At 41.7% G+C, this 13,965-nt stretch overlaps 1 protein-coding gene across 2 annotated transcripts; it reads right to left on the bottom strand.

Annotated features, from left to right (window-relative positions):
• Window positions 1–909: 909 nt before the first annotated feature.
• Window positions 910–9,794, bottom strand: cnga3a (cyclic nucleotide gated channel subunit alpha 3a). Of its 2 annotated transcripts, none has more exons than XM_030727314.1 (9): window positions 9,616–9,794; window positions 8,071–8,245; window positions 7,847–7,936; window positions 6,293–6,466; window positions 5,050–5,109; window positions 4,402–4,602; window positions 4,176–4,277; window positions 3,281–3,387; window positions 910–2,741 (listed from the first exon to the last, which is right to left on the bottom strand). In XM_030727314.1, the coding sequence occupies exons 2-9, from the start codon at window positions 8,163–8,165 to the stop codon at window positions 1,345–1,347; spliced, it is 2,226 nt and encodes a 741-aa protein (XP_030583174.1). In that variant the 5' UTR covers window positions 8,166–8,245; window positions 9,616–9,794; the 3' UTR covers window positions 910–1,344. The 2 variants fall into 2 exon arrangements, with proteins under 2 accessions (XP_030583174.1, XP_030583175.1); XM_030727315.1 differs by having other exon boundaries at window positions 6,293–6,421; window positions 8,071–8,189.
• Between the last annotated feature and the right edge of the window lie 4,171 nt (window positions 9,795–13,965).

The raw sequence follows: 13,965 nt of genomic DNA, 5'->3' as shown, positions 1-13,965 counted from the left end.
ATAAAAAGGTGGATTTCCACCTCTCCTTTCATAACTGAGTTCATTCCTGCTGCTAAAGGAAAATATTTTAAAAGCCCATCAGACGCTGTCTGCTCAACAACACCCAGCAGAATAAATTAGCATGCAGCTGATGGACGGGGGGATCCCGAGAAACTGAGCAGTTAAACAAGTGTTGGAGTTTCAGTTTCTGCTGCAGTTTGATGGCCAAAACATTATTGCAACTTTAAACAAAATTGTAATTTCATAAGTTTCAGAGATTTTTATTAGGAAATACATTCATGCAGATTCAGAGTTATTACATAACTTCTGCAGTTCTCTGTGATATCTTATCAGCTGGTCCATTCCTGCCTCATCTGAGCTTCGAGCTGATCAGAGTTTGTGAGCTTCTGCTTGTCCACACACTTTTTACGGACTGACCACAGATTCTTGATCGGATTAAAATCCGGGGAGTTGCCTGGCTATGGATCCAAAATATTAATGTGATGAAGTTGGTCTTTAAAGATGGTTCAAGAATGCATCGCCATCAGTCAGGCTTTGGACCAGAAGCAGTTATCAAGCATGTCATAGAGAACTTTAATTTGGAAATTAATGAAATATGAAATCATGAAGCAAAAGGCTCAACACTGTAAAGACTGACTCTGCATACATTTATTTGCCAATAAAAGTCTTAGAAACTTGTGAAATGTTTATATTTCTTCATTAAGTGTATAAAAGGGTGTATAAAAAAAAAGTGTATAAAACCCAAAATTTGCGCCTGACTAAACTTTAGGACAGTAAACGCGAGACACTTCTGTCCCTTTAATCTGTCTTTAAGAGTGTGTGGCTTAGCTGAAAAAGAAAAAGAGGGATTTCACATATTTTTGAGGACCGGGTCATTTTGAAAGTCAGCAACACTTTAATGATCCTCAGTTACAAACAAATGAAAAAACTGTGAGTTCACGATGTTCATTCACCCACAACATGACAATATACCAACGTACAGTGAATGTTATATGAACACTTTAATGTTTATTCACATACAAGATATACAACTGATATGCTGACAGCAACTTATGCACAGCCGTGTGAAATGGATATCAGCTGCATTTTTTTTTAACCTCAGATCAATATATTTTCTGAAAAAATGTTCTAATGTTATGAAAATCATTTTTTTGCTCAACACATTTAAGTAGTTTGATAAAAATGTGAAATTGGCTGTCATTCATAGCATACACACAAAAATATACATTTGCTGCATATGCTGTACACAATTTGACACATACTGATGATAAACATGGTGTATAAATGGATATAATTGTGGCCTTAAAAGTGACACTCGTGTAAAGTTCTCAAGTATCTCTCGTATTACTGGACCTTTTTGTCTTTGTCAGCCACCACCTCAGACAGATCCTCTGGTTTTATGGATTTCACTTTGGTCTCCATCGCCGAGACCCTTTGCTTCATTTTTGTCGAATTGGCCGTGAACTCCGCCATCAGCTGGGCGAACTTGGTCTGCATGGTTTCCAGGTTGTTCTGCAGTTTGGTGATCTTCTCCTCCATGTCCTTGGGGTCAGCACCGGCATTCGCAACTGCCTCGTCAATCAGATTGTCCTTCATCAGGATGGCTTTCCCCTTCTCTTCCAGAGCCTTTTTGGCATCTGGATACTCGGTAAGCGCTTCCATCAAGTCGTCTTTGGACAGGGCAAAAAGATCTGAGTAGCCTACGCTTCTGATGTTGGCCGTTCTTCTGTTGCCTGCTTTGCTGCCCTTGATACCCAAGATACTGATTTCCCCAAAGTATGCGCCGTCACTCAACACTACAAACTGAGTCACTCCATCATCAGCCACCACTGCTAGCTTCCCTTCCTTAATGATGTACATCTCTCTGCCAATATCCCCCTTCTTACAGATGTAATCTCCAGGGCTGAACACCTGTGGCTGCAGCTTGAGCACCAACTCTATCAACAGACCAGCTTCACAGTCCTGAAAAATCCGCACTTTCTTCAGCGTATCCAAATGGACATTAATGGCAATCTCAGCCTTCAGCTTGTCCGGGAGCGTTTTTAAAACTTCCTTTTCATCGCAGGTTTTCTTCTCAGTCCACAGGTAGTCAAACCACTTGATGACCCTGGCCTCCAGGTCTTTGCTGACCTTTCGAAACTGCATGTACTGCTTTATGGAGTCAATCTTTGCCTGGAACTCAGCACGAGAGGCATTCATGTTGGAGATCATGGCACCAACGTTACCGACAATACTAGCAAAAATCAGCACACCAGTGAGGAAGTCGCCAATGACAAAGAGATACTCAACATCTCTGACGGGTGCAGGGGTCTCTCCAATTGTGGTGAGGGTCAGTGTGGACCAGTAGAGGGAGTAGATGTACTTTCTTGCCAAGCGGCCGTGTTCTGGGTGGCTGATATTGGGGTAAACCCAAGTGTCCGACCCAAAACCGATGGATTTTGAAATGGCGAAGAATAAACAAGCATTCCAGTGGATAATAACAAGGATATAAAGGACGAGATTGCTGATACGGAACATATTCGGAAAGCTGGTTCTGGTTTCAGTCCGCTCAAAAAACTCAAAAAGCCTCGAGAGTTTGCAAAGGCGGTTTAATCTGAACTCCGGGTTGTGGATTCCATATTTCAGAAACAGCAGATCAGTGGGTATCATTGCAATCATGTCGTATTTGAACTGAGAAGTCGTTCTGTATTTATCTCTCAGTTTTTTGGCATCTTTTACCAGTAGGCCTTGTTCCAGGTAACCTAAGGAATAAACATCAAATTAGAACCCAGAACCTAATTAATTAATTAATTAATTAAAAATAAAAAAACTAGAAGCACTCAGAGAGCGCAAACCTCCGCCAAGGCCATAGGGTTACTGATGCTGTAATACCTGTATGTAAATACTGTGAAATAATCTTTCATCTTTCCCAGACAACAATAACCCCCTATCCCGCAATAGTGAGGAATCCTTAAAAAAAATTCCTGGATCCAGATCGTGATCCGGATCACTGGCAAAATTTAATCACTTCTTCCTCTTGTCATTTCCAACCACTCCACAAAATTTCATCGAAATCCGTTCATAACTTTTGGAGTAATCCTGCTGACAGACAAACAAACAGACAAACAAACCAACGCGACTGAAAACATAACCTCCTTGGCGGAGGTAATAATTTTATATATATATATATATATATATATATATATATATATATATATATATATATATATAATAAAATATATTTAAAAAATTTATTAAAATAAATTTAATTATTAAATATTATTTCTGCAAATAATCTGACCTGTTCTTGATCTGACAAAAGTGTCTGCGTAGTAGATGATGTCTGCGGTGTAGTCCAGCACTAGCCATAAGTTTAGATACGTCTCCTGGAGTTCGTTAAAGCAGGCCCTAAAACACAAGGAGAACAAATACACTATATTGTATATTGTATTCACTCATCTGCCTTCACACACATATGAAATTGAGTGACATCCCATTAGATGTTAGATGTTAGATTCAACTCACTGTCATTGTGCGCACAAGGCACACAACGAAATGATCGTTCCAGATCACTCATCCAGAGACGAGCATCTGTGGTCATGCAGCCAGAGACCGGCGCTACCAGTCTTAATCCATAGGGTTTAATATGATGTGGGCCCACCCTTTGTAGCTATAACAGCTTCAACTCTTCAGGGAAGGCTTTCCACAGGTTTAGGGATGTTTATGGGAATTTTTGACAATTCTTCCAGAAGCACAGTTGTGAGGTCAGACACTGATGTTGGACATGAAGGCCTGGCTCTAATTCAACCCAAAGGTGTTTTATCACGTTGAGGTCAGGACTTTGTGCAGGCCAGTCAAGTTCTTCCACACCAAACTCACTCATCCATGGAGTATTAAGTTCCTTTCAGTGGAACTAAGGGGCCAAGCCCGAACCCTTGAAACAGAGGCCCACATCATAATCCCTGTTTCCACGTCCAGACTCGTCCAGCGGACGAGGGCTCCTGAGACGGACCCATTCAAATGTTTTTAGGAGCAGTCTGCATGTCTGGGTGCTTAGTTTAATACACCTGTGGCCATGGAAGTGATTGGAACACCTGAATTCAGTGATCTGGATGGGTGAGTGAAGACTTTTGGGAATGCATTGTACGTCAATGCTCCTTTGAGAAAAGAGTTATTAATATGTGAAGCATGCCTACCTCGTTATGATCATCATCAGGTTGAAAAACACCGGGCCTGCGATGACGGAGAGCCATCTGTAGTACTGATCTGCAGCTGGATCCATAATCCAGATTTCTTTCCTGAAACCAACACAGCATCAGAAAGTGTTTGTTCAAATTTACACAGACATCAAAGTTCCAGACGTGCTTTCTGTGATTACATTTCCCAGCCACAGCAGACTTAGTGAATCTGACAGGTACTTACGGTGGCTCTTCTTTCTTTTTATCATCTTTCTTCTCATCTTTTTTCTCATCTTTTTTCTCATCCTTCTTCTCATCCTTTTTTTCATCCTTTTTCTCATCTTTCTTTTCCTCTTCTTTCTTGTCCCCATCCTTCTTCTCTTCATCTTTTTTCTCCTCCTTTTTCTCATCTTTTTTAATCTCCTCTTTTTTATCCTCTTTTTTGCTAGGGATTACAAGTTTAGTATATTTATAATGATGAAAAGGACGGAGGTGGTTAATGAAGGACTACTAGAAGACTACAAACTACATTAAAGGGAGTCAACAGAGAGATTTCATTTACATCCACGGTGCAGGTCATACATTTGTCCAGCAGATGGCATCATACTACTACATCAACACATGACACCTGTGCAGTTCCTAATCTGAACTTCCCCAAGGTTGGATCAGAATAATCCACTTGATGTCTTCCAACAACCCCTGAGGAAGGTAAAGGGGTGCTTTCTGTGAGTCTAATGCTGGAGGAACGGAGAATGTGAAGACATGGTCTGAAGGGTTTGGTGCTATCAGCTATGCTACGCACTGTTGCAGCTACAGCAAATACAGATAATGTCCAGCAGGATTAGTGATTCTTCTAAAGGAAGCTACTGTCTGTTTTCTGACACACACTTACTCGTCTGTGTTGTTGCAGTTATTCATGTTGTAAGCAGCCAGCGGCCACTTACTGGCAAGACTTTGGAGAGAAACAAAGGAAAATGCTTTTGTGTGTTTTTGCACAGTGAACCTCATCCATCACACAAGTATACAATATTTTTATGGAAAACTCCCTCTCTTCTCTTTGTTTGCACAAGTTTCCACAATCATGTTGTTTGGGATGGTAGCTGAGGATTTTAAGTTCAGCTATTATTTGTTTATTTGTTTGGTTATGATCTAACTTTATTTTCTACCTGATCTATTGTGTAGTAGGCTGAGTGAAAAAGGTATAAGCACAGGCCAGCAGGAAATGTGCTGCTTTGCTGGGGTTAACAATGCAAACGTTCCTGTTAGCTGTGACTGTAATTTTCTTTGTGTAGATGTATTGGTTTATACTGTGATGTAATAACAAATTCAAATAGAAAGCAATGAGCATGTAAAGTATTAAACTGTAAATTATATTGGAAACAATAAAAAAAAAACATATAAAATGTTTAAAAATCTGTTATTTGAGAAACATATTTTGATGGCAACTTATAATATACATTTCAAAGTGGAATGGAGGCAACAAATGACGGGAAGACTTGTGTATTAAAGGATCTATCTATCTATCTATCTATCTATCTATCTATCTAAACAATGAAAAACTCTGTCGCCTTCTCTGGGTCTATAAAACTGTTTGGAGGTTTAACCAATCAAATTTGAAATTCTTTTTGGAAATCATGGATGCTGCAACACCACAGCCTCAACCTCGATGGGTAACGGGCAGAGCAACATGTTGCCATCCAGATTGTTTATTCAGTTTATTGTTTTTCAGGTAAAGTTTTGCTTATTTCTGCAATAAAATGCGACAGCTCACTCTGGACGTATTTCTGTGGCATGGCTCTGCAAGAAAAGAGTCCAGGTGCTAAACAGTTAAACATCTGCTCCATTATGAAACAAAAAACACACCGCAGGAACTAAAATCCTGTCACACAAGAATAGGAAGACATTTCACAGTTGCAACTTTGTTGAAATGTTTTTCTATACTGAATTCTAAAATTGATAATTTTTAATATATTAGTGAAATATTAGTGAATATATTAGTGATATTTAGTGAATACATTTAACGGGGTCGTAAGTCGAGTGTCCTGTTTTTGTTGGTTTTGTTTTAAATTACTGAAACACTAGAAACTATAACTGCTGTGGCTCCAAAAAATTCTCCCCTGCCAAACTCTGCTTACTTTCTCCTGCGGACTGCGTCGTGATGGCCCGCAGACTGAGTGTTGCTGTCTCGACTGGACGTGTCTTTGAGCTCTGGACCTCTGAAACGCTCGAGGAAAGAGTCGTGCCTCTCTTGCTCGGGTTTCACTCTGTGAGACGCCCAATTCCGCAGCATGAAGAAGAAGTAAGACAGTCTAGGGAGTCAGCAGGAGGTAAAAACAGCACAACGTGACACCAGTCTAGGCTAGAAACCACCAGCAGTCATGAACTTGCTGTAAACATAAATGCCAATGGTGGAAGAAACTTTTAGATCAATTACTTGGAGGCTATCAGTAAATTAAACTCTTTATATAGTCCTACTGATCCATGCTGTTTGTTGCTGGTTGAGTGGGATACAGTTTATCTGTCAGTGCTTCTCCCTCATGCAGGTCATGGTAGTCTAACGTGCTTGAGTCAAAGGCAGATGGACTTCTTTTGAAGATGTTTCATCTGTCATCCGAAAGGCTTCTTCAGCTCTAGAAGCTGATGGGGAGTCCCGGGTATTTAACCTCCCGACACAATCGGACATGTTAAAGTTCCTTAAAGGAGAAGAAACACACCTCTGAGGATATGTTCACATGTTGGACAGAGACGACAGATGGCTTAAGAGAGGAGTCCAACTGGAACAGCTACAGCTGACCAGAGATGGTGCTCCACTGATTATCAGCCACCTTTAACTTAGCCCTGAACCGCCATTCACACCTCAACCTGTGTGACCACACGATGGTAGGGTGGAGCAGCGACTCAAAAACTTGTCCTGACATATCAGGGTGTGTCGGGACCACCTTCAAGGTGACAGCCCCACAGTCCCTGGGACTCTTCTTGGACTGGGAGGTGAAACCCTAAAGAAGACCAGTTTCCTTTGACTCAAACACTTCAGACTTGTCAAACTATGGTTCATACTCTCTCAGGATGTCACATGATTAATCTGAGGGGTCATTTTTATGCTTCTGTGCAGGCAAAAGCCACAGGTTCTCTGTACCAGAGTTATTACAGTTTTGTAATTTTAGTTTCTTTTGAGTTTTTCCACTTCATTCTAGTTTCAGTTAGTTTTCTAAATTAAATTTGATAATTTAGTTTTCATTAGTTTCAGTGGCTTTAAATTGGTAAAGTCGTGATATCCAAAAGTTCAACTTTGCAATAATTTGCAATCATAGTTTTCTAAATTTTGTGACCATTAGTCAAAGCCAGAAGCTCAGGATCTGAAGGGAAAATGATTCTGAACTGGAGACACTAACTGTTGGTGAACAAATATGAAATTTGTTACTAGTGTGGAGAGACACAGATGTAAACTGAACCTGACAGGCTGGTGGATACAGTATGTATGTTTGAGGCTGTGAGAGGAAATAGAAAAAAATAGATATTTAAATATCATTTTTTTTCATAAAAAAAAAGATAACCACTGGTCTGTTCTTGAGCAGTATAATGTATTTTCTCAGATGTAACTGGTAATTTAGGAGACACTTCACAATTGTGCAGTTTCTTTCCACCTTTGGTAAATACCAGGCAATCAAAGCATCACGGCAGGTGTTTACCTGGCCATTGCCCCGGCACCTGTAAACGAGTCTCTGTGGGACTCTGAGGGAAGAACTCTGTCAGAGATGTCTCCACAAAGAGAGTGAGCTCTGGAAGACAGCAGGAGGGGAATCATTATATTGACAAGATCTCACAAAACAACTGAAAATGACTCATTTCAGCCAGTTAAGGATCTGAAAGACTGTTCCCCCAAATCCTGCCACCAGCAATGCTGACATCACACCTGCTCTCCCCATTTTCAATGACAGCAAGCTCATCGTCGCTGGTGGACAGCCGCCGTCTGGCTGAAAAGGAGTTTTCACTGCAGACTTTTGCCATCTTCTCCCGTCTGGCACTGCTGGCCTGGACACAGGTACACAGAAAGATCACTGAAACATGCTGGCTGGAATCATATGGGCCTGAAACCAAACAGCAGCAAAACAGTGACTCATGAGAGCGTTAATGTGTTTACTGAACACCACTCTTCACTGTCTGTCTGAGAGTGCCACCTAAAAATACATCCCGATAATGTCCTTAAACACTAAACAGGATCAGTGCGCTCTCTCTGTGAACCATCAGCTGGTTTTTAAAATAACTAAGCTATGGCTTACAGGGGCACTGTGAGTGTTCAGTGGTGTGTACAGCAGGTTAAAGACTTAAAAAAGAAGCAAGCTACAGCTGCAGGAAGATCTCATCCAGACAGTTAATTTATAAAACTCAGAACTGTGTGGCTTTTCTGAACCCTTTGAGAACTTTATAATCAAAAGACATCATCACAGAAGAAGAATCTCACACATGAAGTGAGATTAAATAATTTTTTTTCATCAAATGATGAGAGTTTTGTTGTCACTTTGTATGTTTCTTTGTGGTTTTTCTTAGTAGTGCTGGTGGTAAATACTGACTCACTGATCTCTGGGGAACACCAATGTTTGTAACACGTGCACTCATGTAGATTAGTGCTAATACCAGGGAGTTAAGCAGTCCCCACTTAAATTAAATCACACTGACAGAATTGCCAAGAAGCTCAGAGCTCCAAGGGTGACAAAAGGTAAAAGCAACAGTCTGTGAGTGTGAGTTACATCATATTCTGACACTCTGCGTGGACACTGAGGCTCATCAGAGATCATGTCTGTGTTTTTGGGATGAGTCTTCATCTGCATTTTCATGCTTTCTGGGGTTCTAATGACAGTCATCACAGAGAAAAGAGCTATAACAGGAAGTAAGATCACATCTAAATTACCTAATTAAAAACTCCACTGCACCTGATATTTGGATGTAATGGTCACTAACCGGTGCTTACAAAGCTCTGGAAGGCTATAAACGATATAAACATCACTCCCAGCTCTGACCAAAATGTCTTAACTAAATGACATTTACCCTGCCTGTGCTCTCATATATTTCCATCTCCAACAAAGCACAGTCTGAAGCAGCTGCCGCTGATGAGGGGACTCTTAAATCAAAACCGAAGCCTCAATTATTATTAGTGATGCTTTTTAGCCCCGCAGATGAGTTCCTCTGCAGCTCAGAGGCTGTTTGCATTTAAATATCTCTAACATGCTCATATCTTCACCTTTTACCGAAATCTTTATTAAAACAAATGTAAAAATTTGAACTTCATTATTTGATGATTACAAGTTACTAGTTGTGCACACAGAAAATGTGCAACATAATACTTCATTTTAAAATCGATTATAATGCCTTCAAATGCTACGCACACCTGTATTATTAGTGCATTTTACCCATAAACTGTTTCTGAACTATTGCACACTGAAGCACAATAAACAGTCACCTGTCTGAAGCCTTTTCAAGCTGATTTTGGCGAAGCAGCAATTCTCCTACGATTCCTCTGATATAATCCCATCTTCCCAAACAGAAAAATAACCTTTTTTTTTTTTTAATCCACGGAAATATTTCCTTTCGCTCTGTCCCGCGAAGAAGTCACTAAAAATACCGATACCGGCGGTCCATAATTGGCCCCTGACGCTCTGCTGGTGAAGTCCGCGCAGACTCAGCAGGCAGGTCTCGGATCAGAGGAAGGGGAGGAGTCCTGTGCATCCATCACTGCTCACAACAATCCGAGTGCTCAGGGGCCAGAGGCAGCGCACTAAAGCCAAAGTATCAGCATTTTATTGTTTCAATTTAGACAATCCCATTCCGAAAAATAGAGAGAGCTGCACATAGAGCTGCAAAACGCACTGAATTAAAACAGATGCATAGTAGAAAATACCCCCGTTACTGATGTGACATCATACAAATTATAAATACTTTGTCATCAGTGTATATAGTACCTTTGCAGTAAACTGGCTCTGGTCGTTTCAAAGGGCAGCAAAGCAAAACTTTCTGAATTTTGAAGGAATTCAGTTTCATTAGTGTTCTTTGCTCCCATTGGTCATTCCTTCAATCACCTCAAAATTAATGTTACTTTGACTCAGGACCCGCCCCCTTTGTGTGCTGAGGCTTATTTCACCAAAGTGAATTTGACTGACATTTGATGGTGTTTGGTTGCTGCATCGCTGCTTTCTTCCTGGCTGGACTCCCCTCATTTTTTTTTAGAAAAATAATATTGTGCTCATAAATAAACATACATTAGTGCGTAATTATGTCTTCCAACAAATTGATGCATTTTCACAAAACGTATATTTAATCTATTAAAAATGCATAAGAACGTCACCAGTTTGTGGAAGCTGCCATGTTCCCCACCATATTTGAATAGAGTGGCCAGGAAGGACATCTCCCGACCGGCTAATCGCGTTTTACATTTGTGGCTAGAGACCGTCCACATACGGAGTACGCCAAAGGTGAAGGAGAAGCTGTAGGCATTTGTTTGCGGTGGAGGAACATTTAAATTCACACCTGCACCTTCAGACTCAAGCTGTGAAGGATCATACTTAAAAATGCAAAGGAAAGAGGCAACGCCACCTGCATCTGGATAAATCCTCTTCCTCTTCCTCCTCACCTTAAGTCTCATCTCTTGAACTGAAGTCAGGGCTCTAACACACTAAAACATGTATAAGCATAGACTTAAACAGACTTTACTGTCATTCAGTACACAAGTATACATATAGCAGCAAAAATACTATAAAGTGCAATGGTAAATGTGACCTGTGGAAATATGGTATCCAGTATAAGTGGCATATTATCATTTTGTTTTAAGCAGTCTGATGATCTGAGGAACAAAGCTATTGCAGAACCTGGTGGTTCTGCTTCGAATGTTGCAGAACCAGATTCTTCCAGATGCCGGCAGGAAGAAAAGTCCATGGTGGGGGTGTGAGGAAAATAACTTTTTAAGTTTAGGTAAAAGTGCTTCACAATTAAGAAAAAAGCCACAAGTTAAAGAAATGTTCACATCCCAACATGCATGACATAAATAGACATATCCCAGCATATATTCTTATAATAAACAATAGAAAACATGGACATAGTTGCTCCATCGTATAGTTGTTTACACATTTATCTAACAAGTGAAAGATCCCTGGGTTGATCCCTGGAGGAGACACAAACACCCCCAGGGTGGCATCAGGTAGGGCACCCGGTATAAAAATTTGCCAAATAAAAGACGCCGCGACTCCCTGTGACAAGGGAGCAGCGGAAAGTCCAGTTCCATCCATCCATCTATTTTCTTCTGCTGATCCGGGGCCGGGTCGGGGGAGCAGCAGCCTAAGCAGACAAGCCCTCTCCCCAGCCACCTCCACCAGCTCATCCAGAGGGACCCCAAGGTGTTCCCAGGCCAGCTGAGAGATATAATCTCTCCAGTATTTCCTGGGTCTCCCGGTAGGACATGCCCGGAACACCTCACCCAAGAGGTGCCCAGGAGGCATCCTAGTCAGATGCCCTAGCCACCTCAACTGGCTCCTCTCAATGTGGAGGAGCAGCAGCTCTACTCTGAGCCCCTCCCAATGGCTGCACTCCTCACCCTATCCCTAAGGGAGAGGCCAGCCACCCTTCGGAGGAAGCTCATTTCTGCTCCTTGTATTCGTGATCTTATTCTTTTGGTCACTACCCAAAGCTCGTGACCATAGGTGAGGGTAGGAACGTGGATCAACCGGTAAATCGACAGTTTCGCTTTTACGATCAGCTCCCTCTTCATCGCTCCCCGAGAAGACCCCGAGATACTTGAACTCCTCCACCTGGGGCAGGAACTCGTCCCTGAGCCGAAGAGGGCACTCCACCCTTTTCCGGCTGAGGACCATGGCCTCAGACTTAGAGGTGCTGATTCTCATGCCGGCTGCTTCACACTTGGCTGTGAACCGTTCCACTGCGAGCTGGAGGCCACCCCCTGATGAAGCCAACAGGACTGCATCATCCACAAAGAGCAGAGACGAAATTCTGAGGCCACCAAGGAAGAAGCCTTCTGCCACCTGGCTATGCCTAGAAATTCTGTCCATAAAAATTATGAACAGAATCGGTGACAAAGGGCAGCCCTGACGGAGTCCAACACCCACAGGAAAAAAGTCTGACTTATTGCCAGCTATAGGGACGAAGCTCTCGCTGTGGTTGTACAGGGACCGAATGGCCCACAACAATGGGCCAGTCACCGCATACTCCCGCAGGACCTTCCACAGGATACCTTGAGGGACGCAGTCGAATGTTGCACGATGTTGCAGAAGCATGTCAGCCAAGATGGCCCTACAGCATCCAGAGCCTTCAGGAACTCAGGGTGAATCTCATCTACCCCTGGGGCCCTGCCACCAAGGAGTTGTTTAACCATCTCAGTGACCTCACCGCCAGTGATGGGCGAGTCATCCCCCTCGTCCCCAGACTCTGCTTCCACTACAGAAGGCTTGTCAGTGGGATTAGAGATTTGTTTTTTTTGTGTGTGTTTTTGTTTTTTTGTGATGTTTATTAGATGAAAGAAACAGCTGAGTGATCATAGACCTTACCCCCCCCCCCCCCCCCCCCCCCCCCCCCAAAAAAAAAAAAAAAACAAAACAAAAAAAACCCCAAAACAAACCAGCAAGACTCACAGCAGATGATATCATGTTGCTGATGGGCGGCTGGTGTAATGACTCCACAGTGAAATCACAGGGACCTCGGTTTCTCCAGGGCTGAGATGGACAATATTTAATGTAATATTAGTAAAGAAGGAGATGCTGCTGAAGGCTTAGCAGAAGATTATAGTTGTTACAAGAAATAACAGTGAAGGTGTGCAGATGGTATTGTATATCCTTAAAACTGTAGTGGTCCAAGGTTCGAGGCTTGAAGGCCCCCACATGAGAGGAGTAGAATGCTGAAATTAACAGGGAGTTAGTCACCTGATGAACAGTAATTTGGGTGATTAGAGAAAGAGGCATCATTAGGTAAATGGACTAGTTCTTACTTAGCAATTTTCTACTCCAGCTGAGCACTCAAAGCACTTTATACAACACATTTGCATTTACCCATTCACTGTTTTCTACTTCAAAGTGCTTTCTACTGACGGTTGCATGATGAGAGCAACTTGGGGTTCAGTATCCAAGGCACTTTAGCATGCAGACAGGATCAGCCAGGAATTGAACCAGCAACCTTCCAATAAGTAGATGACTTGCTCTACCTCCTGAGCCACAGCCACCCCTGAGGCTCACCCTGCCCCCGCCTCTACATCACCTGCAAGCATTAGGTTAAAAGAGAAATCCCTTGGCAATATACAAGGTTTCAGCACTAATCCCAGCTTAGACTTGAGCACCTATTTTAGCCAGCTAATGCTCCCTTGGAGTAGCAGAACAATTTATCTTCTATGTGAATATATTAGAGATAAAAACACGTATACCAGAATATGACTTGTAAAAATCTGTTTGTATTTGTGTATTTCAGGGAACATGTGACATGCAGGACGACTGGCCAGCATTCAGAGAAAGTTATGAGTAGAAACTGGGTGGAGTTTCACTTTCACTGTTTTATTTTTCCATATGTTTGTGGAGCATACAGCAGGATATCACAGACTTGGATTATTGATGTCTTATGTACTATTTGTGTCTCACCAAAAGCATTTTTGAACTGTTCATTTCTGTCTAATATGCCAACTGCCCTGTACATTTGCAGTCTTTAAAATTATTAAAAGAAAAAAATTGTTTTTTTATTCATAATTTTTGTTATTTTGAACATTATTTACAGCAAATTTTATTCTTTATTTTGCTTGACTGAATTTGAGATGCTTTACTTT

This window comes from Archocentrus centrarchus, chromosome 4 (assembly GCF_007364275.1).
Source record: "Archocentrus centrarchus isolate MPI-CPG fArcCen1 chromosome 4, fArcCen1, whole genome shotgun sequence".
Lineage (NCBI taxonomy): Eukaryota > Metazoa > Chordata > Actinopteri > Cichliformes > Cichlidae > Archocentrus > Archocentrus centrarchus.
This window is presented reverse-complemented; position numbering and strand designations above follow the sequence as displayed.

What these genes read in the sequence shown, in the direction of transcription:
- cnga3a (XM_030727314.1), bottom strand. Translation starts at nt 8,165, where the DNA reads ATGGCAAAAGTCTGCAGTGAAAACTCCTTTTCAGCCAGACGGCGGCTG. An exon ending in GGTGCCGGGGCAATGGCCAG is followed by an intron (nt 6,467 to 7,846) that starts GTAAACACCTGC and finishes CTGACTCCCTAG; the next exon opens with ACTGTCTTACTTCTTCTTCA. An exon ending in GACGCAGTCCGCAGGAGAAA is followed by an intron (nt 5,110 to 6,292) that starts GTAAGCAGAGTT and finishes TTCTCTCCAAAG; the next exon opens with TCTTGCCAGTAAGTGGCCGC.